This window comes from Nyctereutes procyonoides, unplaced genomic scaffold (genome assembly GCF_905146905.1).
Source record: "Nyctereutes procyonoides isolate TBG_1078 unplaced genomic scaffold, NYPRO_anot_genome, whole genome shotgun sequence".
Classification (NCBI taxonomy): Eukaryota; Metazoa; Chordata; class Mammalia; order Carnivora; family Canidae; genus Nyctereutes; species Nyctereutes procyonoides.
The window spans coordinates 52,118,640-52,143,708 of record NW_026575046.1 but is presented as its reverse complement, the minus strand read 5'-3'; the positions used below and the strand labels follow the sequence as shown (position 1 = coordinate 52,143,708).

At 39.5% G+C, this 25,069-nt stretch overlaps 1 protein-coding gene and 1 long non-coding RNA gene across 10 annotated transcripts in view; one reads left to right on the top strand and one right to left on the bottom strand.

Annotated features, from left to right (window-relative positions):
• Window positions 1–759: 759 nt before the first annotated feature.
• Window positions 760–25,069, bottom strand: part of NSD1 (nuclear receptor binding SET domain protein 1) — a 152,664-nt gene continuing 128,354 nt past the window's right edge. For all 9 annotated transcript variants that reach the window (XM_055325648.1, XM_055325651.1, XM_055325654.1 and 6 more), the window contains 9 exons: window positions 23,920–24,076; window positions 22,019–22,224; window positions 17,900–18,012; window positions 11,620–11,889; window positions 10,152–10,268; window positions 8,808–8,949; window positions 6,216–6,322; window positions 4,256–4,460; window positions 760–2,684 (listed from right to left, as the gene is read on the bottom strand). In XM_055325648.1, the coding sequence (XP_055181623.1) occupies window positions 1,054–2,684; window positions 4,256–4,460; window positions 6,216–6,322; window positions 8,808–8,949; window positions 10,152–10,268; window positions 11,620–11,889; window positions 17,900–18,012; window positions 22,019–22,224; window positions 23,920–24,076 (2,948 nt within the window). In that variant the 3' untranslated portion in view covers window positions 760–1,053. The remainder of the gene's footprint in view (window positions 2,685–4,255; window positions 4,461–6,215; window positions 6,323–8,807; window positions 8,950–10,151; window positions 10,269–11,619; window positions 11,890–17,899; window positions 18,013–22,018; window positions 22,225–23,919; window positions 24,077–25,069) is intronic.
• LOC129509806 (uncharacterized) lies at window positions 1,649–4,249 on the top strand. The gene is made up of 3 exons (XR_008664406.1): window positions 1,649–1,755; window positions 2,385–2,442; window positions 3,890–4,249. It is a non-coding gene; the product is annotated as an uncharacterized LOC129509806 (long non-coding RNA).

Below are 25,069 nucleotides of genomic sequence, written 5' to 3'. Positions count from 1 at the left end.
TCTGGCACTCTCCCTGAGCTGGTGGTAGATGTAGCCCAGAGCTTGCCAGAGGTTCCCTATGTCCACTGCCCAACTCTGAAATCTGAAAGCACCTGAGTATTTAGGGGGCGGGCATGGGGGTGGGCTGATGTAAAAGGAGGAAAACAGGTAGAAAAGAAAGGTAAGCTTGCCAATTGCCTTCTTATACTTGAGGAAAGCTATGTCCTTGTAGAGCCCAGCCCCCCACAACCAGCTGCTCTGTCAAGGACAGAGTTTCAGACTGCACAACCCAGACAGCAGTAGTAGTGGCTGCCCAGCCAATGGCTCCACGTGGCCTCAATGCAACCCCCTCCCACCTATAGTGACCTCCATATGAGCGTGCATGCATGCACACGCACACAAGCACACCCAACCAGGGGACACTTACTCAACACAACTACTTCTGGGGCCATAAAGGACATTACAAAATGAGTCTGGAGCCCCAGGGCCCCTCAGAACTTCCTGTTATTTCCTGGTCAAAGGTTCGTGAAAACAACCTGGGAACCCAGGCAGGCATGTTAGACTCACAGGGATCAGGTCTTCTTTATCTCTGTATCTCCTGTCAGTGACTAGCACCTGGTCTAGCACATGTGAGTGCTCAAGAAATCACCACTGATATGAACAGATATCAGTTCCTCCCAAGTGTTCATCAGGTGCCCTCAGAGGGGTTCAGTAGGGCTAGAGAAATAGCTTTGAGAGCCCCTCAACCTTCCAACCTGACCAGTGGAATTGAATCCCATGCTTGACTCCAGAGTGGACTTTTTATTTCAAGTTACCATGTGTAAAGATTGGAGGAAAAAGACCGAAGTCTGTCTGTCTCCTTGGCTAGGGCCCACTTGGATTTCCGTACATGGTTTACACAACCACATGCCCCCACTGGCTAATGTCACAAGAGTTCTGAGTGTTGGGATATAAGGAAAGAAGAACAGTGGAAAAGTGTTGAGGGTCTGTTTTTTAAGAGGGGAAAAGAGAGATAATTTCCCTTTCCCAAGAACCCTGGGGACAGCTGGTCTGGTCATGTGACATTTACTCATATTACTTCTGTTCTGACTCTGCACACTTGTGACTGGAAGGAGCCTGGTTAAGAGCTGGAAGTGTATTTTGCTCTGGTTTAGGGTCTTGCCCTCTTCCAAGAGACCAGCAAGTCTGTGCCAATGTCTGTGTGTTCCCAGAGGACCAGCAAGACGGCGATATTGTCTGTCCAGCCACCATGGGCCAGAGCGCTGGCCCTGGTGAGGACTTTCCCAGGGCCCAGGGACTCTGCTCTGCAGTTGCCAACTTCTTCTCTTCAGTACAGAGGGTGGATGGGGCCTTCCCAAGAGGCCTGAAGGACTGCCCACTCTTGGCAGCAAGTCCAGGTAGTTGCTGGCCTCCGGTCATTTGCTTCACCTGCTTCACCAGGCCTGGTGCTTGGCTGGGAGGCCCTGGTATCTGCTCCACCCCTGCAGGTGCTCTTCCTGAGGCCTGAGTTGTTGGCTCATATAAAAAAGCCTTGGCAGAAGGCTGAGAGAGAAGTCTGGCCTGGGTGAGTGATTTAACCGCTTGCCAGGGGTGCTCCGAAGGGACGGCTGTTTTCCCTGGTGGCTGAAGGACAGGATCTGACATACTGCCTCTCTCTACAGCTCGTGGCATCTGCCCCAGACCTTTACTGGCAGTCCATGAGCTTGACTCCAACACTGGCATCTTCTCATCAACCTGTGGTGTGACCTCATGAGGTGAAGCAGCCCGCTCTTTCTGGTGAGGAGTTAGGTCTATGAGATCCATCACCAAAGCAGCTCTATTTTTTGACTGAGTATTCTGGTCCACGGGCCTCAGTGCTTTTTCTTTAGCTACCAGGGTCTGGACCACAGCTGAAAGTACTTTGTCAGGAGGTGGGAGTCTCTGGGACAAAGAAGCATGGGATTTGTCTGGGGGCCTGTCTGAAGTCTGGGGTTTGGGACTGCTGGTGACAAGCAGTCTGTCTGGCGGTGGAAGTCTCAGGCCAGGAGGGCCTGGGGTTTTCTCCAGTGACTGGGGCCTTGGGCTGGCAGCACCTATGGATTTATCCAGCCTTGGGTCAGCTGTCCCCAGAGGTCTTTCCAGTGATTGAGACCTGACTGAGGGTGAGGAGCTTATACCGGTCACTGGAGAGGGTTTGTCAGATAGTTGGGGTCTTGGTCCTGCCACTGCAGGTGGCCTGTCCAATGGCTTCTGGCTGGATACCAAGGATTGGGGTTTGGTCCCCGACCCAGCAAGGTCCCTGACCCTATCTACAGGCTGGGGCCTGGAGTCAGTTCTATCAGGAGGTCTTTCAGGCAGCAGTGGCCTCTGACAAGTTCCTGCCAGAGCTTTTTTGGACAGTGACAGTGTCTGGTTGGTGTCAGCAGGCAGCTTATCCAACATCTTGGGCCCCTGAGCAGCCACTCCTGATGAATGCTCTGCCAGGTGAGTGCCTGGGCCTGGAGGCAGCGGTACTGGGGGAGGCACATACTCACGGATCTCCCCAGGTTCCAAAGGGTTGGGCCCACAGGGGTCATGCTCAGTACAAGACAAACGCCCATCCAGTTTGGAGATGAAGAGCATCCCTTCCCGATGCTGTTTACAAAAGGAGCTGGGACACATCTCACAGAAGGAGGCTGCTTCCTTCCCACAGATGTCACACTGATGCCAAGGACACTCCCATTTCCCTAAAAACAAAGATGTGAAACAAACACTTAGGAAAACAAGCAAGGTGCATGAAATGGACCATGCCTCTGAGTGCGCGTCAAAGGAGTGATTTCAAATTGCCACCTTCTGTAGAAAGCTCATGCCACTCACTTAACACTTCTCCTGCCCCAGAATCTGATTCTCCTGTATAACACATAAAAATAAAAGCCAAGTACCAAGTACCAACTGATTATCAACTAAACATATAGGCAGTGGTAATTTCTTATTTCTATGACTATTTCTAGGGGGGTAAAAATCCAAAGCTCCTCTTAGATAGGATGTGAAGACATTACTTCCACAGTTTTGCAAACTCCATTTGTCTTTATATAGCCTTTAAATATTCAACTCTAAAGGGATAATCTCAGCTATTAAAACTTCTACTTATTTGGTTATATTTAGGAACAGGGAGGAGATATACAAATATGAAAAACTGAGATTTTCTTTTGCTCGGTTTCAAGTCTTGAAACTAGCACAAATTTTACCTATATTGTCCACACAGAACCAGTGGAAAAGATCCTGACCTACCATCTGTTTGCCCTATTTCATGATACCTGAGAGTCTCTGATGTCCATGGTGTTTTAGTCCAAGTTCAGTTTCCAAATAAACTATGCTAGCCCTGACTCCTGGCTTCTAGGCAAGACAAGTTCTATTGCAGCCTGTACCAGCTACAATCCTGAACTATTGATCCTGAAACAATTCTCCATCTCCACTTCCTGACATAACTTGTCAAGTGGCCTTGCCCTCACACTACCTCTGTTTCTATTATTGCATTGCCCTGGCAACTATACATCAAAGGAAAGCTAGTTCAGGGACAAACTCCTCTCACTCCCACCCCAAAGTTCTCTCTGCAATTCCTGGGAGCAGGCCACTTGTGATGTATAATCTCCTCAGATGGAGTGGCCCCCTATTGCTTTCTTGCTTCTGTCAATAAAAACAGACCACATATCCAACTTCCTTAAAATCCTTCTAACTCCAAACCACCACTCAAAAGCTAGTGGCTATGCCAGCCACAAATTCCTTAACACCTTCTATCTGCCTAAGCAGCTTTCTCATATATCCGCTGATGGAGCTGCCTCTCCGTCAGAAGGGGGTGGGTGAAGGGGGCTAAAAGGATGTCTAGTCCACACTTCACTGACTGAATTAACCCCAAACTCCATGCTATATCAACCTCTCTTTCTTTTGAAAGGAAAGATTTAGTGGCCTTGATGTCAGAAAACCTGGCTTTCAATTCAACTCCTCCATCTACATGCTCTATTGTGACAAGTCATCTCACCAAACTGGACTCTCAGTTTCCTCATCTGCATCATGGGAAGGTGAAAAGGTCTCATCTTTATGGGTTGCTGGGAGGATAAAATAACATAACATAAATATAAATAAACTGCTTGACATATAATAAGTTTGTGTTCCCTTCTCTAAAACTAGGATTCCAAGCCTTTATTTCCAGAATGGGAAATATGAACCATACCACCTTCAATGCTATACATGGGAAGACCATGGCTCTGACAATTCTGGCAGAGAACAAGCAGCACGCTAAATGGATTTTGGCACCAACCTGCTGGTCGCTTGGTTAGATTTAGACAGTCAGCGTGGTAAACTTTTGGGCAGCCTGGCTTCTTACAGGAGACGAGCTGGCCAGCATCCCCACAGCTGAAACACTCATCCTCTCTCTCCTTTGTGATTTCACCCTGGGTCCTGCGCTTCCCCTGTTGCTTCTTCTTGAATTTCTTTGACTTTTCTTCTGTGGCAATCGGCTGATTCTAGAGGTCAGATATTGAGCAGTCAGCATTCTGTCGATACAGGAGTTGTGTGATCTTGACCAGGTTAACTATCCTCTCTGAGCCTCATCTCTCCTCTGGGAAGAGACAGTCCTCACAGACTGTTCTAAAGATAAGAGAAAATGCAGGAAAGGCACCTGGCACATCATAGGTACCTAATAAATTAATTCTAACTTTTCTATCAACTACTCTTACCACCTGAATGAAATAGAAATGAACTTCTTTTTGTTAACACATAAGGCTAGTGTTAAACATTCCCCTTTCATTAAGTTTTACTTTTATGTTTATCCACGTGTGTCTTATCTGTGTATACACACACATTTCTTTATTTAACAAACCTTCACTGAGCACTTAAGAGTCAAATGTTAGTAAGGCACAGAGAACTCATGGTCCTTGCCCACAATAAGCTATGTGGGCATCTTCATCTATATCAAATTAGGTTCATATCCACTACTCCCCAAGACAGATCCTGGTGTAGCCAGCAGGTCTCCTCTGTGTTCCCTGAAGCCCACACTTGGTTACCAAATCCCATGGGTTTCATCACATTATTTATCTTGGACTGGAAACATCCACAATCAATCTGATATATTACTATCCCACAGTGATCTCCCATTTCTAAACTTCTGCCCTTAAATTTCTCTGCTTCATGTGTGAAATGTCACATATATGTTAAGGATGCAGAAAGACATTCCTAGTGACTGTAATACCATTAACCTTTGTTAAACTCAGTTATTATTTTGATTTATAGAGAAAAAATAAACTGGACACCTTAAGGAACAAGACCATTTAACCGACTAAAGAAAAAAAACTCCATAAAATATAAACATAACTTTCCTTATTTGATAAAAGAATAATTGGTGGGTGTTTATCATCATGTGTTTTTGCTCAAAATGATTGCTCCTCCTTTAGTTATTGGTTTCTGGGCTAATTTACATTTTTCAGTTGTTAATGTTGACTTCCATAATTAAAAGAGCATAATGGGAAATATCCAATTGGAGTCGCTGTGTAGCCTACTTTTCATGAAAATTAAACTTCAATTTTCAGTGTTCTGTAAGTTAATTGAAAAATAAGGATGTATGTTTATCTAGTACAGTCCAACCAGTGTATTCAAAAATTAAACAGTCACTAAAGATAATGGTCAAAAAGATCACATGACAGCAAGGAAAAAAAATATAATATTTAAGAAATGCAGGATATAGAATTATAAGTATTTCTTTACAGAATTGTAAGCCAGCTAAAATGCACATAAAAACCCAGGGAGTAAGACACAACAATGGTTATCCTTTGTTAAGATGGTAAGATTAAGGGCCCTATGTTTATCCACAGTGTTATACTACATTTAGAATCTTAAATTCAATATTGGATTCTTTGAGAGCTTAGAAAAGAGAAACAGATGGGACATAAGATACCAAGAATCTAAGCAGCTATTAGGAAATGTGAGTATGATCAGCTGAGACCAATAAAGACATGGGAAGTAATCTACTTTATGGATTCCTATTTTACAGCTTTTTTTAGCTAGAAAGGTGTTACCAATTAGAAGTCAGACTGCTCAAAAATACCCAAAGATCAGCTTTTGAATAACCAAACTGATCATCAACATGCTTAGTTAAGTGCCAGTTGTCCTATTGACAACTATCCAATGTCATTATTCCAAAAAGACATCTTAGAGTCAGCTGTTCCACTGGCTAGGGTGGGAGAACTACACCATTATTCGCAATGGAAATGTTTGGAAGGTACCTTTGGCCTTACACCCAAAAAGCCGCTACAGTTTGGGGCTCCACATTTGCAAACAGTCTTTCCATTCCCAAGACATTCTAGGTTGTAGTTGAAGGTAAGTTCAGTGCCTGCATAAAAGACCATGAAGATATTACTATCTATGGCTTTAATTACATTATTTCTGTATTAATCACAAAGGATATGGACTTGCAGAACAGATTTTTCAGAGGATAGAAAGGGATTTATTAACTCTAATCCAACTATATTAATGAAATAGTAATAAATTCTAATCTTGTAATATTAATCAGCAAGTACAACTTAATAGCAGAAAAACTTACACAGCTTAACAAGTGATATTTAAAATAACCTTTACTGTAGAGATTTTGATTATCCCAAGTTGTTTGTTTTCTAACCTTCCAGAATCAAAATATATTAATTCATTACCAAAAGCAAAACAAAAACAAACAAACAAAACACTGATGTGCTAGGCATTGGGAATAAAAGTATGAAGAAAAGCTGTTGGTCTGTGCCAAACCTAGCACAACTTAGGGAGAGACATATCAATACAGAATAATACTAGAGAACTCTACACCACAGATCAGACACAGGCCCCAGCTTTATATCCCTACTACCACAATCTAGCTGGGTGATTTGAGCCCTGAGAGTACATTTATTAAATGGAGAGACAATCTCAAGCTTATTTAGAGTACTGACATAATGCACATAGCAGTAACTTGTAAACTTTTAAAAAAGATGTACAGATTTAAGGGACAAATTGTCCCTTTCTGTCAAAAGTGAATCTTATCAAAACTGAGAGCAAATAAAACATACAAATATTCAAATTCAAACCATGTTAGGGAAGGCCTAACAAATATAAGAATTTTTAATATATGTATACAAAGAGATTAACTCTGCACTGGGGTAACGGTTCACTGTTAATTTTTTTTTAATATTTTATTTATTCATGAGAGACACAGAGAGAGAGGGAGAGAGAAATAGACACAGGCAGAGGGAGAAGCAGGCTCCAGGCAGGGAGCCCGAAGTGGGACTCGATCCCAGGTCTCCGGGATCACGCCCTGGGCTGAAGGCAGTGCCAAACCGCTGGGCCACCGGGGCTGCCCCTCACTGTTAATTTTTAAAGTGATAATCATTTGGTCAAAATGATTAAATCTTAGATTTCCCATTGCACACTGACCTATCTTTCATCAATGAGACTGATATATATAGTTTTTCATCTAATATTGGATTAATATAGATTATTTGTTTATTGAGCTAAGCAAATTATAAAGCAGCTGCTTTATATTTAGGGGTCCAAACGGTACAAAACCTGCAATCACTCACGGCGTGTTAAGAGGTTCACACTGCAAGGAGCTTGCAGGAACTGAGACTGACAAAGGTAACAGCAGGGTTATGTCTTCCCTTTCACATCCACTGTGGAATACTGTACTGAATGATAGATAATCTACTCACACTATTATTTTCTTATTAAACAATGTATGAGTTTATAACTGAATTTCCATTAATTTAATGTGCTTATAATACAACTCAACCATATACACAAACATAAGATAGGAGGATACTTGATACAACCTGCTGCTTACTCACCATCCACTATGTAAACATAACTGCACAAAGGATAAATCGAAAGGTACAGGTGTACATAAAGGCAAGATTCAAACCATTCTAGAGAAGAGTCCATTATTCAACAATCATTGAGGTCTGCACTTATGGGATATGGCAAAGGGTAATGGAAAAGATAAGGAGTATGACACATGTGGTAGAAAGCAGAGCAGGTATATGAAAAGTCAGCAAAGCTGAATGAGTAAGTAGAGCAAGCTGAAAAGTTCTGATTCCATCTGCCAAGGCTTTACATGAACTCCACGTAGCACTGAGCACATTCTGTCTCATTCCTCTCATACCACCCATGCAGACTGGAAGTTAAGTGAGGACAAGAACAAGGTCTGTGAATTCCCACACCATGCCAATTGAGCTAAGTGAATATGGGAGGAGAGAGAAGAAAAATTTGTGGCTAGAAACGGTAGAGGAATCCATCCACATGGACAAAGACTAAAGTTCTAAGTACAAATGTACTGAAAGCAGTCAAGAGAGATATAAGGACTGAAGTCACAGGATATTCCCCAGGGTGGTTAGAGGAGCCAGACCCAAGAATCCAAGTAAAACAGGTATAATACCATATACTTCACAGCATTTTTGTGAAGATTAAATATGGTAATGTTTGGAATAGTGTCTGACTGTGGTGCCAAGGGCTGAGGGGAGAGAAAATGGGAGATTAGTGTTTAATGGATAGAGTTTCCCTTGGGGAAGATGAAAAGGTTATAGAGATGGATAGAGGCGACAGTTGCACAAAAATGTGAATGATCTATTGCAATAAAATCGTACAATTAAAAAACTGGTTAAATTACATACTTAATGTATCTTTTGCCATACCACCAATCACCACAAAAATATTATATGCCAAGTGCCACCTGGAAAGACTTTTCTGTATCCCTAAGAGTTTGCAGACCTCATTTTGGGTTAGAAGACATATGGGATTTTTAGATGATAAAACCTGAAATTCCCTTCTTAGCTCCAGGATCCTTAATTGACACTTACCTGCTTTAATATCACTCAGGGCAAAAAGGCCAACACGGGTATCTCCATTCACAGACCATTTCTGTGTTTCACAGTTGGGCTGGCAGCAATGATTCATAAACCGAGCATAGTTTCCTTTGGGACCAGCATCAATGATCCGGTCCTTAAATTCCAAGAGATGATGCTCATTAGATACTTCCTGTGTATTCTAACAAGTTGGAGTTCCTATTTCTAAAGTTTGACTCTCCCAGGAGTTCTCACAGTGTAGTCACTAATCCAGCACTAGCACCACATCTATTACTTATTGGAAATACAAATTCTTGGGCTGCACTTCAAACATAATAAAGCAGAAACTCTTGAGGCCAGCAATATGTGTTATAGCAAGCCCACTAGAGGATTCTGATATATGCTCAAGTTTGAGGACCACTGCTATACAAGCAGCAGTTTGCCCCATCCTCTCAGTTAGGTGGTCCTGAACCTAGGCTACACATTAGAAATCACCTAAGGGTTGTTTTGTTTCTTTTTTTAAGATTTTATTTATTTATTCATGAGAGACACACAGAGAGAGAAGCAGAGATATAGGCAGAGGGAGAACTTGATCCCAGGACCCTGAGATCACAACTGAGCCAAAGGCAAATGCTCAACAAATGAGCCACCCAGGCGCTCACCTAAGGAGTTTTTAATATTGATGTTGAGACCCCATCCCGAACGAAGATCTGAATATCTGGAGGTGATGATCTCACAAACCAAAGAGTTCAAATTGATAAATGTTCACAAAGTTTCACATCAGAAGAGAATTCTGTTATAATAGCCAATGGAAGGGGTCACAGGGAGCTAGCAGACCCTAATATTCAGGTATAAGGAAGAATCTCAGATACATAGAAAATAAATATATTAGGATGTTGGAATTAGGAATGAGTCCCAAATATAATTCTAGGCACTAATGAAATGAAACTCATCAGCAAATTCCTGTAACTGGAAATGATGACTTAGTTTCAGAAGCTAAGTTCTACAATTTATATGACCTTCTCATTGCACTAAATAGTAAACAAATCAGTTTCTCAATCTAAAATAAAAGGGTGAAAGAATCATTATTTACTTGGCTGGATCCAGGTTTTAATCTTATAGGAAAAATACTAAAAGACAGAATACCCAACTAATATTGGACAGTTCAAAAGGAAAGCAAAGAGTACCTTTGTTGCCTTTGGCAATGGATGTATAGCCAGAAATGAGCAAATTTACTCTGACCAAGCTAACTAACCCTATGAATGAATGTAAGGGAATACTGTTTTGGGCAGTGAATTATATGCCTACACACACTATGGCTCAATTTCACAATCTTATAACAATGGAAATAATACTTACTTTGTCTAGGGTAAGCATATAGAAATTAGTGATATCATGTTCCTGGGCATAACGGATTCGAGCTCTGCACTCTTCTTCATCTATTAGCTCACCCACATACTCATTCACAAATTCACCCTAGAATAAGAAATAGTTCTTAATGGCAAAAAGCACAACTGTGTTCCCAAACTGTTTTTTTTTTTAAATTCATGAAAATAACAGAATCTCCAAAGTAGTTCACACACATGTACCTAGTCAATTTAACAAAGGTTCATCAAGAAACACAAATATGCTTCAACTATTTGACAATGAAAAACACCTCCCACTCCTATCACTGTCACCATGAGAAAGACCAGGATACTCTGGACACTCAAGATCAACCAACATGGAAGTAAGCAAGCTAGGGCTCCATTATAATGGTGATACAGATAGTTGATCTCTTTAAATACCCAAAAACATGAAAGTCAGTTTCCATAAACTATGGTTTTTTCCTTGGACCATGCCCTGGCCTGCTGCCCTTCCACATTTTACAATACTGTCCCCTCCTGACTCGCTGCACTACAATCATACTGGCTTTCATTGATGATGTCCACTTTGCCTGCAATGCTTTAGGAGTCAACTAGACTAAGCCAATCACTACTTACCTTTAAATTCTCAACCTAAAATATTCTCAAAGTTAATTTCAGGTCACTTACCTGGTTTACCACATGCCTCCAGAACCCTTTGTGCTTCTACATTGGGGAACTACACTTGATCTATGTCTCTCCCCGCTAGAATGTGAACTTTATGAAAGGATGGGCTATGTCTCTCACTGTGTTTACAGCACAATGCCTGGCACACAGGAGATATATAATAGCTACTTAGCAAATAACAGACCAACCGATATATACTTCCTTTACTAGAAACCAATTTCAGTAGAATTCTTCAGAAAGCATAACTAGAATAAGGCTTATTTTATTAAGATGTCAAATAAGATTTATTCTACACAAAGACTAATACTTGCAGTTCCTTCTAAGTTTGAAGTTGAAGATGTTACTGCACTTTTATTAGAGTAGAGAAGGCCTAATCCTTCTTTATTTTCTATGAACCAAAACACATTTTCCCGTAGTAAAAACAGATTTTATTTTTTAGGTGATTAACATCTCTGTCATCACATATTCATTATCCCCTTTATCTTAACTACAAATTCCAGGATTGTCACAAAAGAGTAAATAAATAAGGCCACAGTATCTCTATGAATTCCCTTCATTTTTTTATCCTCATATACAGTGAACATGATCAATACTAAGGACTTTAGAGGTAAAGGAGACAAAGACTATTCTCAAGCCTCTAAACTCTAGGATATAGCAAGACCCAACAGTAAGGTTAATCCTTATACTATGTTATCTTCCCTCTAATGATCATTTTCTAATATTAATCAAGAATAATTACTCATATTAAACAAATGCAAAAAAGAAAAAAATCCGAAATTATGAAAAAATTTCTTCACCTTTTTAATATCTGTTTTAGTCCGAAGACCCCAACCCCTCTGTAATGTGCGGAAAATTTCAACCTCTGGATACTGGCGCTTAGTGAAACACTGGTTTTGGCAGCGTCCTCCAGCAGGACACACTGTGGGGTGGCACTCATATAGTAGCATGCGATTGATGCACTCAGAGTCTATCCCACAGGGATTATCATCAGTAGCTTTACAGTTGCAACGGGGAATTTCAGACAAGTCTGCAGTGAAGATCTGTACCCTGCCAATAGGACGGTTCACCTGGAGAAGAAACACATACTAGAGGATATCAGGAAAGGCAATACAAGACAATTCAGGATCTAGAAGAGATAGACTTTTTTGAAGTTGTATGCCACATTTGACAAGATTTTGAACTTAGCAGCAATATTCACAACAGCTAAAATGTGGTAAAAATAATGAAATATTATTCAGCTCAAAAGAAAAGCAAATTCTTTTTTTTTTTAAAGATTTTATTTATTTATTCATGAGAGACTCAGAGAGAGAGAGAGAGAGAGAGAGAGAGAGAGAGAGAGAGGCAGAGACACAGGCAGAGGGAGAAGCAGGCTCCATGCAGGGAGCCTGATGTGGGACATGATCCAAGGTCTCCAGGATCACGTCCTGGGTCAAAGGCAGGTGCTCAACCGCTGAGCCACCTAGGCATCCCAGAAAAGCAAATTCTGACACATGTTACAACATGGATGAAGCTGGAGGACATTATGTTACATGAAACAAGCCAGTAACAAAAAGACAAATACTACATGATTTCACTTATATAAGGTAGTGAAGATCATAGAGGAATAAGTAGAATGGTGGTTGCCAAGGAACGAGAGAAGGGGAGAATGGGAAGTTAATATTTAAAGGGTAGAGAGTTTCAGTTTTACCAGATGAAAAAAGTTCTACAAATGGATGGTGGTAACAGTTGCAAACATAAATGCATTTAATATCACTGAACTGTATGTTTAAAAGTGATTAAGCTAATAAATTATACATTATCTATTTTTATTTTTTTTACATTATCTATATTTTACCACAATAAAAAAAAATTGGAGGAAATAAAGATCAGGGCAGTCTGACATAAAGCCTTACTTTAATATACAAGTTATGGCTAGCACAAAAAAATTTTTAAATCACTTTATGGAAAAACTTTAATTTCAAGGCTGATAGGCCAAGTGAAGTATAAACTAAGTTTCTGCTATTACCACATGGTGGCACCACTTATGCCACTACATTAAAAAAAAAAAGGTTTTTTAAAGTATTTTATTTATTTATTCATGAGAGACACACGGAGAGAGGCAGAGACATAGAGGGAGAAGCAGGCTCCCTGTGGGGTGCCCAATGTGGGACTCAATCCCAGGACCCCAGCATCATGCCCTGAGCTTAAGGCAGATGCTCAACCACTAAGCCACCCAAGTGTCCCTTAAAAAATAATTTTTTTTAAAGATTTTACTGATTTATTCATGAGAGACACAGAAAGAGGCAGAGACACAGGCAGAGGGAGAAAGCAGACTCCATGCAGGGAGCCAGTCGTGGGACTCGATCCTGGGTATCCAGGATCACGCCCGGGGCTGAAGGCAGCGCTAAAGCACTGAGCACCTGGGCTGCCCTATAAAAAGATTTCTTAAGTGGTAAATGGTAGGCATGAAAATGTCTTTGGGCAACTGGGGTTCGTGTATGTGAAGAAACATTTTTAATATTTATTATCATAGTTTGAAATCTTTTTTAATTTTTTTAAAGATTTTATTTATTCATGAGAGACACAGTGGGGGGGGGGCGCAGAGACATAGGCAGAGGGAGAAGCAGGCTCCATGCAGGGAGCCTGACGTGGGACTCGATCCCGGGTCTCCAGAATCACACCCTGGACTACAGGCGGCGCTAAACCGCTGCGCCACCAGGGCTGCCCAGTTTGAAATCTTTTTAATAGACTATAGCAATGTCACTCATGCATTTAGTTAGTAGTGGTGCTAATACTGAAAACTATAGTGAAAATCTGGTGTAATAAAACAGAGAGGTCAAAAAGCTGCTCTAACACCGAAGCCCTGAGCACTTTTCAAATGCTAGCAACAATGTAGAGGGAAAAAATAGACATTCCATAACACAGATGGATTTGTGCACTATAAGAATGAGTCTCCCCTACCTGGCATTATTTCACTGGGAATAGTCAAACTGTTGAGTCTTCAAAAACACATCTCATACATAAAAATTGGCTTTTCAGGAGTTTTGTGATTTTGATAAGTCGCTTCACTTGCAAGATTATTGTGAGGATAAGAAATATATGAAAAGAGTCTATCTAGTACAGTCTACTAGTCTCTTAAATACAGCATATTTTAAAATTAAGTTTTCGTTCTTTTAATGTTCATTTAATTATGTCACATCAAATATTCTAGATATCACATCACATCCTTTCCATCTAAAATCACTATAATGAGTGCCTGGGTAGCTCAGTCAGTTAAGCATCTGACTCTTGATCTCAGGGTTGTGAGTTCATGTTCAGCATTGGGCTATAAAAATAATAATAATAAATAAGAAAATAAAATGATATCACTATTAACAAAAGTAATTTCCATCCTCTAAATTCCCAAAAGGTTTCATTTCCAACATTTTAGTTTTTGCCTCTTAACAATATATATTAAGATTTTATTTATTTATTTGAGAAAGAGAAAGTGCACAAGCAGGGTGAGCAGCAGGCAGAGAGGCAGAGGGAGAAGCAGGCTCCCCACTGAGCAAGGAGCCTGATGTGGGGCCTAATCCCAGGACCCCAGAATCATGACCCGAGGAAAAGGCAGATGCCCAACTGACTGAGCCACCCAGGTGTTCCTCTTCTTTAACAGTATTATAAAATCTCCAATCTGTTTACAGAACTATATTGTATCCTTAAACCAGTTCTTGATAATACCTTACACAAGGATGTAACTCTGCCATATCTCTTCCCAGATACTTCAAAATCCGGGCAAAAACTGCATTTCTCGGGGCTCCTGGGTGGCTCAATTGGTTATGGGTCTGCCTTTGGCTCAGCTCATGATATGAATCCTGGAACAAGCGCCCCACTGGGCTCCCTGCTCAGCGGGGAGACTGCTTCTGCCCTTGCCCCTGCTGGTGCTCTTTCTTTCCCTCAATAAATAAGTTTTTTTAATATTTATTCATTATTTATGATAGACATAGAGAGAGAGAGAGAGGAAGAGACACAGGAGGAGGGAGGCGCAGGCTCCATGCCAGGAGCCCAACGTGGGACTCGATCCTGGGACTCCAGGATCGCGCCCTGGGCCAAAGGCAGGCGCTGAAACACTGAGCCACCCAGGGATCCCCAATAAATAAGTTTTTTAAAAACCAACCTTATAAACTTTTTTTTTAAAGATTTTATTTATTTATTTGGGAGATAGAGCGTGCAAAAGCAGGGGGGAGGTAGGTTGAGGATGAGGGAGAAGCAGACTCCCATCCCGTGAGCAGGGACCCCGACAGGAACTCGATCGCAGGACCTTGGGATCATGACCTAAGCTGAAGGCAGACGCTTAACCAACTGAGCCACTGTAAAATCTTGTTAATGGAGGAATACTTTTATTAGCACATGCAAAAGGAAGTCACAATCCTGAGGAAAGCAAAGGGGACGGAAGGTAAAGACTGACTCCATCATCTCAGACTACAGGTCTACACATAAGGCATTAAAACATACATCTCTGTTTCAAAGTATCTCCTGGCTGGCTCGCTGACCTTGTTTGGGCAGCCTGGGTGGCTCAGCGGTTTAGCGCCACCTTCAGTCCAGGGCCTGATCCTGGAGACCAGGGATCGAGTCCCACATTAGGCTCCCTGCATGGAGCCTGCTTCTTCCTCTGCCTGCCTCTCTCTCTGTCTCTGTCTCTCAAGAATAAATTCTTTAAAAACAAAACAAAACAAAACAAACAAAACAAAACAAAACAAAACAAAACAAAACAACAAAGCATCCTTACCTGCCCTCCCTCCCACAAAAGTTTCATCCTACTCCTTTTCTCTCTATAAAGGTATGTTTCATTTTTCGAATTCAGATATTAATCTAACTTGTTAGTAATTCCAAGTTAACTTTCTTGGCTAACATAAAATATAAGCAAAAACAAAAAACACACGGTTAAGAACAATACAGATAGGTAAGTAAGTACAGTTAAATGCTCACTCTACATCAGGGATTGACAAACTTTTCTTGTAAAAGGTCAGACAGGAAATAGTTTGGGCTCTGCAGGCTATAGATTTCTGGTGCATGTAGCATAAAAGAAGCAAAAGACAATTTATTTTTTTTTTCTTCCAAAAGACAATTTCTAAATAAGCATAGATAAATATCAATAAAACTTCATTTATGGACACTGATATTTGGATTTCATATAATCTTCATGTCCCTGGAAATATTATTTTCATTCTTTTATCCCCCCAACCATAGTAAGCCAGATCTGGCCCATGGACTGTAGAGTTTGCCAATCCTTCTAAAATTTTTTCTTGGGACGCCTGGGTGGTTCAGCGGTTGAGCGCCTGCCCCTGGCTCAGGGCGTGATCCACTGTGTCAGGATCGAGTCCCACATCGGGCTCTCTGGCCTGGAGCCTGCTTCTCCCTCTGCCTATGTCTCTGCCTTTCTCTCTTTGTGTCTTTCATGAATAAATAAGTTAAAAAATAAAATAAAATTTTTTCTACGAAATGTATTTGTTTTGAAAGAGGTGGGGAAGGGTTATGGAGCAAAAAAGCTGGCTTCTAAATTCTGTGATTTAGATCACTCCTTCCCAGGAAGCTGCTTTCTTAAGAGCTCACTATGCTTGACGTGCTACTCTGAAATGCCTCCCTTGCTGTTATCTGACATCTCTGACTGTGGGAATGAGATTACTTTCTCCTTTTTGAGGACTCCATGCTCTTTCTTAGAGGTCTTCTAAAGATCAAAAAGAAAACTTATTTTTTTAAAAAAGGAAAAAAAAATTAAAAACCCTCCCATTCTATTCTGCAACTACCATGTACATCCATTAAACCCTTTGAAAAATCTAAGCTATATTATGGAAGTTTAGTGTTATCAATTTCCTGTATCTCATAACATTTTACTGTTTCATGGTTACTCCTATTTACTCAGTGATTCCTACCTATGCCAAAAAAGACTAAACTAACAAGAGAACAGAAAAATGATGCAATCACAAAAGCTAATGCATGCAACAGTGAAACAGCCACACTTTAGTTTCCATATTGCACTGCCCAAAGTATTAAATCATCTTTCCAGAAAGTAAAAAAATTTTGTAGTGTGCTTTTGTACGGTTGTAGTCTGCTTTTAGTAGGGTCGTTCTGTTGAGCAAATAAAACTCCAGGACACCTGACTAAATCCGAATTTCAGATTTTTTTTTAAAAAAGTTTTTTAGTTTAAGTATGTCCCATGGACTACTTGGGATGTATTTGACCACATTAGATTCTAAAGGTGGTGGTGAAATTGATTTCTATGTGAAAACTCAGGTTCTAAGATTTCAGAAACTCATAATGACTTTCTATTAGAGGAAGAAATACAGTATTCTTATTCAGGAATGACATCATTACAAATACTATATAATAACGCAGGCAGTCTCATTTTGCTAATAGATCTAATAGTATTCTTTCATGTTTTCTGATGTTTGAACATTACAACTTCAAAAAAGGTTTTTAAAGAGGTTTTAGTAAGTACTTACTAAAATGTCTAATAAATTTGTTCATTATTTCCGTATTTTTACATCTGTAAATTATTTATAAAAATGACTTAAAACATTAAAAAAAAAAAAAACAAAAAACAAAGGGTCCATTGGACCCAGATGATAAATGGTGATGACTCTTTTATTAGACACATTAGGGCTTAGGTACACCTACCAGGAATTCTCCTGACCTTGGGAAACCTAATCATATTGGTTACCTAAAGTATCTTTAGTATCAGCCATTACCATGAAGACTTACCATGTATGTTATTCACATTATCTCAGAGCTATTTATCATTTTTTATCACGGTTCTTGAATCTCCTTCAAACTGCAAGATGTTGCCTGCGCACAGAATCTAATCCAGCCCATTTCTAAAGAAGACTTTCCAAGGCAACAGAAAAAGTTATCAACACACAATTGACTTTATGTAAAGTGCTGACAATGGGCTAGGAAAGTGCTTTGGAACCTTTACTCATCTTCTTTCAAGTTCATACCTCTATCTAACAGCAACTGTGCTTGTGCTTCCAAACCTTTTCATGAACAGAGCAGGAAGACAGCACTCTATAACACAGTCTCTCCTAGACAGACAGTCAGTCTCCTGTGATCTTTTCTCACCTTTATATGTTTGTAAGGCGGAGGTTTCTTGTCATTCTTTCGGTCTTCCTGCAGCTGTCTGAGCTCTTTTTGGGCCTTTAACTCTTCAAACCTTGCTGCAGCTTCCTGAAGAGCTAAGAAAACACACAGCACAAGTCACTTAATCTTGTGTGGAATTGTCTTTTTTTCCCTTTAAAGTTGGAGAAGTTCCATATTTTAGACAAAAATCAGCCAGTACTGGGGCATCTGGGTGGCTCAGTCAGTTAAACATCTGCCTTTGGCTCTGGTCATGATCTTGGAGTCCTAAGATCAAGCCCTGCATCAGGCTCCCTGCTCAGCGAGGAGTCGGCTTCGCCCTCTCCCTCTGCTCCTCCCCCTTGCTAGTGCACACTCTCTCTCAAAAAAATAAAATCTTTTAAAAAACCAGCCGGCACTATATGGAAAACTAAGAAGAACATAGGACTGCTATTTTCAAGTTAATTTATAATCCCCAGGGTATTTAGATATAGCATTAAGACAAAACATAATTTAGCACTACATACCACCTTCAGAGGAAAATTTAAAACAAAAACAAATCCAGCTAAACCATTTGAAAAAGCCGACAAATAACATCTGCTAACAAGACTACATTTGCTCAGCAAAGTCACTGTCCTTAATTAAGCCTAATTCTTTCCTCAGTTCTGAACCTCCTGCCTCCAGAAACATTCTGTCTCCTAGGTACCAAGTAACTTGCTGCATTCCTCTGGAAAAAATTCAAAGTTGGAAGTTTTCTTTTCCTTCTTGCCTAATTCTCTATCCGTCCTATTCCTCTCCTAAGATTCAATCTGTTAATATCAACTATTAGCTGTAATAATACACAGATCTTCATAGCTGATTTGTATTCAAGTCCCATACAGTTTTATGCTTAAAAATGGTACCATTTTATTTATTTTTTATTACTTGTAACATTTTAGAATTCCAACAAAATCTTAAGATTCTCATTCTTTTCCACTTAAAACAAAATTTTACTTCATTCCTTTTTAAAAATTTATTCTTTATAACTCAGATTAAAAACTCTGAAAAGAACTCCAGTTCTTTTAACTCTTTCCTCTCTGTAGCTTTCCTCATATTCTGTCAATTCTTTAAAGAAAACATCCTTTTTCCTGAATTTCCATGTTAACTATCTAGCAGAGTTTATGTTGCCTGGAGTCCTTAAGTTTTCTTTTCTTTTCTTTTTTTTCTATTCCCAATTTCATTCATTTTTTTACAAGTTCAATATTTTTAATTTAAACTCAATTAATTAACATATAGTATATTATTAGTTTCAAAGGTAGAGGTCAGTGATTCATCAGTTGCATATAACACCCAGGGCTCGTTACATCATGTGCCCTCCTTCATGCCCATCACCCAGTTATCCCATCCCTCCACTCCCCTCCAGTGGCCCTCAGTTTGGTTCCAATGATTTATAGTCTCTTACGGTTTGGCTTCCTCTCTAATTTTGTCTTCTTTTATTTTCCTTCCCTTCCCCTATGATTCTGTTTTGTTTCTTAAATTCCATTTATGAGTGAGATCATACGATAATTTACTTTCTCTGATTGACTTCTTTCACTTACTGACTTCACCTTATCCATGTTGTTGCAAATGGCAGGATGTCATATACTACATTCTCTTCATTTATCTGTTGATGGACATCTGAACTCCTTCCATAATTTGGCTACTGTGAACAGTGCTGCTGTAAACAGGGGGTTCAGGTGTCCTTTTGGATCACTACATTTGTATCTTTGGGGTAAATCCCTAGTAGTGCAACTGCTGGGTCATAGGGTAGCTCCATTTTCTACTTTATGAGGAACCTTCAAACTGTTTTCCAGAGTGGTTCCACTAGCTTGCATTTCGCCAGCAGTGTTAAGAGTGTTCCCCTTTATCTGCATCCTCACCAACAGGTCATTTGCTGACTTGTCAATTTTAGCCATTCTGACTGGTGTGAGGTGGTATCTCGTTGTGGTTTTGTATTTCTCTGATGCCAAGTGATGTTCATGTCTTCTGCCCGTTTCTTAATTGATTATTTATTCTTTGGGTGTTGAGTTTGAGAAGTTCTTTTTTTTTTTTTTAAGATTTTATTTATTTATTCATGAGAGACACACAGAGAGAGGCAGAGAGAGACACAGGCAGAGGGAGAAGCAGGCTCCCTGCAGGGAGCCCGATGGGGACTCAATCCCAGGACTCCAGGATCACACCCTGAGCCAAAGGCAGATGTTGAACTTAAGTTTTCTTCAGTAACCGCTTCTTTCTTCATTCTATTATTCAGCATGTCCTGCCTAGTCTATAACGTCTATTCAAGTACCCATCATCCTCTCTACCCCAGGAACACTTCACTGTGACTGCCTGGAACTCTCAAAAACAGCTATCTCACAGACAGCCCTGGCTGCAGCCTCTAACCTTCTACAGTCCCAAAACTCTATTCAAAGATTTCTAGAAACTCTGCCCTGATCATGTAAGTTACCTACCACCTTTTCTGGCTAACAGTCCTATGTTCCCCCAAACCCATCTTAAACTATACCACATAGCTAGAGGTCACTCACTCAACATGTTGGATTTAATGTATGCTTTCACATGTGCTGTCTTCTTGTCAGCAACATTTTCATTTGTTAACTTCTTCACCGTCAGTATGGGGGTGAGAGTTTAGATTTTAGAGGCAGACTACTAGAGTTTGAAACCTTCCTCTATCACTTACTGGCACTGGCATCTTGGACAAGTAATTTAACTTTTATGTGCCTCAATTTCCTCATTTGTAAGATAAGGACAAGCACATCTAACTTATATAGCTGCCATAAGGACTTAAAGCAGAAGACAAACTGAACAGGGCCTGACAAACAACAAATAACTATTATTATTATGGTTCACTCTTCAAAGTTTCTTGGAAAAAAAAACAAAAAAAACATCTGTGACTTCCAAACTTTGATTCCCAGCATAGTTATGCTTCTTCTTGGTCTGCTCCCATAGCATGCACAGTTCTGCCACAACACTCAATGAATAGCATTTTGAACTGCTTGTGTCTGTGTCCAATTCCCCCATCCATGCATTCCTTGAAGGCAGAGGCATGCAGTTAGCCCAGAGTTGAGGCACAGAAAGAGCAGAATCCCAGAACTTCAGCAGAAGATCTGTGGTATTCCCTACAACTTCTTCTCCCTTGAGCCTCTGTGATGGCCACCTCTACATAGGAAAAGATGGTGGTCAACTGTTCCCTGACCATCCAAGACTATAAAACTATAAGCCAAGCTCCTATAGTGTTAATACTAATCGCCCCTACCTACACAGAAACCCCATGGTCAACAACTAAGTGAGGACCCACTGAAGTGACATGAGGCAAATGGAACCTTTCTGAAACTTGTTCCCTATAGTAATCATTCTCATTCCCCATCCAGGAATTTTCACCTGCTTAGACCTTTCTTAGAATCTTTACCTTATGAGAAAGTTTTACGTACTTAGAATCTTCACCTCACCATACAAAACCTTCTATTCTTCAGCGTCCAAATATATTCAAATTAACAAGAAATACCTATGCTATCTTTTAAAGTACAGCTAAAGGAAGAAGATAATTATCACTATGGGATACCAACTATGTGCTCTGATTTTTTTTTATTATCTCACTGAATTCTCAGAGCAACCTTTACTAATTATATAGTAAGAGAAAACTAAGGCTCATAGTTGACTCAACTCCTACCCCAAATGTCCCCTTCACTGCTGGGTGTGCTTAAAAAAAAATCTTTTGATTCAGAACATTTATGCTTTGACTTTCACTATTTAATTTTGCTCTATAACTTCTCTGTAACTTCCCTGGAACAAACACAATTCTACCAAAGATTCTGACTCTTGTCTAGTAAACCACAGGGTTTAAGCTATAAAATAGTTCCAAAGCTGCAGTGCTTAACGAGATGATGAGAAAACAGAACTGATAAAACAAAAACTTCCCAAGGAAATCCAGTTCCATAAAGGTTAGGCTCAAAAATAGTGAATTATGTGGATGAACTTTCCTGTAAAATCCTATAGCTGCCCCAGAGAGTGCAACACAGCTGCTAATGGAATATATGTGAATTCTAATACATAACAGAATAGGTACTAGGGCAACAAATGTCTGTGTTGGCTTGAGAAACAAAAAGTTACCTTTTTTATATGTCCCATCTACTCCTTTGCCCATCTTATCCTTGCTGCTCACATCCCCCTCCATATAGGGAAAGACTCGGGCCTGATGCGTCCACAGATAGTCATTAGATCCAAAGAAAAGCACAGGGAACTCGCCCACATCATGTCTCATCTTATCAATATTGGAAGGTACAGCTCGAGGATGGCAGATCTCAGCTGGCCACCACCTGGAAAAGGTGAAAACAAGGAGACTTTAGAAGACTGCAAAACACCAGGAAAATGACCTATCTTTTAGGACGGGAATAAGGAATAGCAACATCTATCTACATGAAAGTCCAAACTAGTGCATTTTTACAATATAACTAGAGAACAAATAAGTAGTATGTGCTGAAAATCTGAAAATGCCCACTCTCACAGATGTGCTCACATATACACTTTTTAGACTCAGTTATTCTACTTTAAGGAATCTATAAAAGGAAATTATAATTTAACAATAAATAACAATTATCTCATAGAAGATATAAACAAAGCTTTGACTATCATGTTCACTGAAGTATTATCTTTAAGAATGAAAACCTGAAAAAATAAAAATAAAAATAAAAATAAATAAAAAATAAAAAAAAAAAAAGATTGAAAACCTGGAAATAATGTAAACGTTCAACACTTAGGGAATGATAAAATAACTATGGTATATGATACATTGAAATACATTTTGGCCTTTAAAAAGGAAAACTTTGAATAATCGTGAGGGGTATAGAAAAATGACAACTAGAAATGCCTCCCAAAATAAGATAAAAAGCATGTAAATTAATGCTTTACATATCCACTGTAGGAAGACAATTTGGCATTAGCTATTTAAGATGGAAACCCCTATTCCTAGAAAAACTGTGCATGTATACTTTTTTTTTAAAAAAGATTATTTATTTATTTATTCATAGAGACACAGAGAGAGAGAGTCAGAGACAGGCAGAGGGAGAAGCAGGCACCATGCAGAGAGCCTGACGTGGGACTCGATCCAGGGTCTCCAGGATCACACCCTAGGCTGCAGGTGGCGCTAAACCACTGCGCCACCAGGGCTGCCCTGTGCATGCATACTAAGGATCATTGACAAAATGCTTATAATTCAAAGAGAAGAAAGGATAAATGAATCACACTATATTGTAAGGCTATATAAAGAAATGTAAAACAGCAAAGTATGAACTAGAGCATTGCACTAACTACTATAAATTTCAGCAGCATAACAGTAAATGAAAAAAGCAAATTGCAAGAAAATATAGCAACAATTTCTTTATGAAGAGATCTAAAACACACAGAACAAAATATTATACATGTGGTAAACCATTACAGCAAGGCAAAGGATTAAAAAACACAAAATGTAGTATAGTGGTTATCTCTAGGGGTGAGAAGAGAATGGACTCAGTGAGGTTCAGGGAGGGAGCCTGAAAAGTACCAGCAACAGGCTACTTCTTTAAATGAGAAGTACATACATAGATAGTCCTTTCTGATTCTTTTAAATCATGCATCTTACGATATTCTTTTATATGTTCCATAGTCAATAAAAATAATTTCAAAAAGGAAAAGACACAAAACTGAGTATAAACTCCAAGGCCAATTATTTGGAGGGTGTGTGACATTGTGTGTCTCCAAATACATATGCCAAAATTTAGCAACCTATCTTCCTTGTTATGGGTTTGTTTTCATTCATGAATTTTCTACAGAGAATATATATTATTCCTTTAATCACAAAACATAAAAATGAGTTTTTTTTCTTTTACAGTGAAAAATTAATGGAGGACCTTACTTAACTGGATAAACTATTAACAAAAAAATAGAAAAGAGTTAAGCACTGTATCTGAGATCCTAAGAAACAGAGGATGAGATGGTAAAAGAAATCAGTGCCAATCTCCTTCATGCTCACTCACCTGTATCGTCCAACTTTTACCCAAACAATTTCCCTGTAATGCGGCTTTTTGCCTGCCTTACAATCATTGCAATACCAGTTTCCTTCAGGGATATCAATGTTCAGGCATTCACGATGAAAAGCAGCAGGGCAAGAATCACAGCATAGAAGGCTGCCTCCTGTGGGAATCAAAGAATCTGGAACTCAGAATCACAAGGCTACAAATAATGACCCAGCTGAAACAGCTTTTGCTCCTAACCAATTATTTATGTCCCAGCCAAGGGTGTGGTAACTTAATTAATTCAGAAACACTTTTCTGTAAGAGCACTATTCTCTTTCCAATGATCCTGTGAAACACAACTTGAGGGTTTGTTAGATTTACAGCAAATAAATATGAGATCTTATTGGCAAAATTAGGTTAGGGCAGTGAGATCAGAAGTCAACCTCTTAATAAAGTCAAGTATGTGCATATACACATTTCTTTCTTTCTCTTCACTTAAAAAAAAGCTAAATTTTCCACAACAAACAGTAAATATAACCACATTTGAAGACTAAACAAGTGATTAAATGGCCTGAATAATATCTGACACTTATACTTAAGTATCAGCGTAACATTTATAAATCCAGATTAAAAGGATGCTGTTATATTAACATATAATTATCAAAAGAATAGAACAGGAAATTAGAGTTGTTTGTTTCTTTGTATTACAAAAATAACAAGATCTAGCAGAAACAATGATCTCAAAATGTTTTACTTTTTTTTTTAAAGATCTTATTTACTTATTCATGAGAGACAGAGAGAGAGAGAGAGAAAGAGAGACAGAGAGGCAGAAACACAGGCAGAAAGAGAAGCAGACTCCATGCAGGGAGCCTGACATGGGACTCGATCCCAGGTCTCCAGGATCAACACCCCAGGCGGCAGGAGGTGCTAAACCGCTGAGCTACCACGCTGCCCTCAAAATGTTTTAAAGTATTTACAACTGAAACATCTGTGATTTTCACTGGTGACAAAATTCACAGGTACTAATGTGATTTGTTGCCTAAACTTCAGTTAAATAAATGTTCTCCCCTCTCCACTGAGGTTTTCAGACACCAAGATAATTACATATATTGCAATGACAATGAATTTTCACTTCCTAAAAAAAAAAAAAAAAGAATTTTCACTTCCTAAA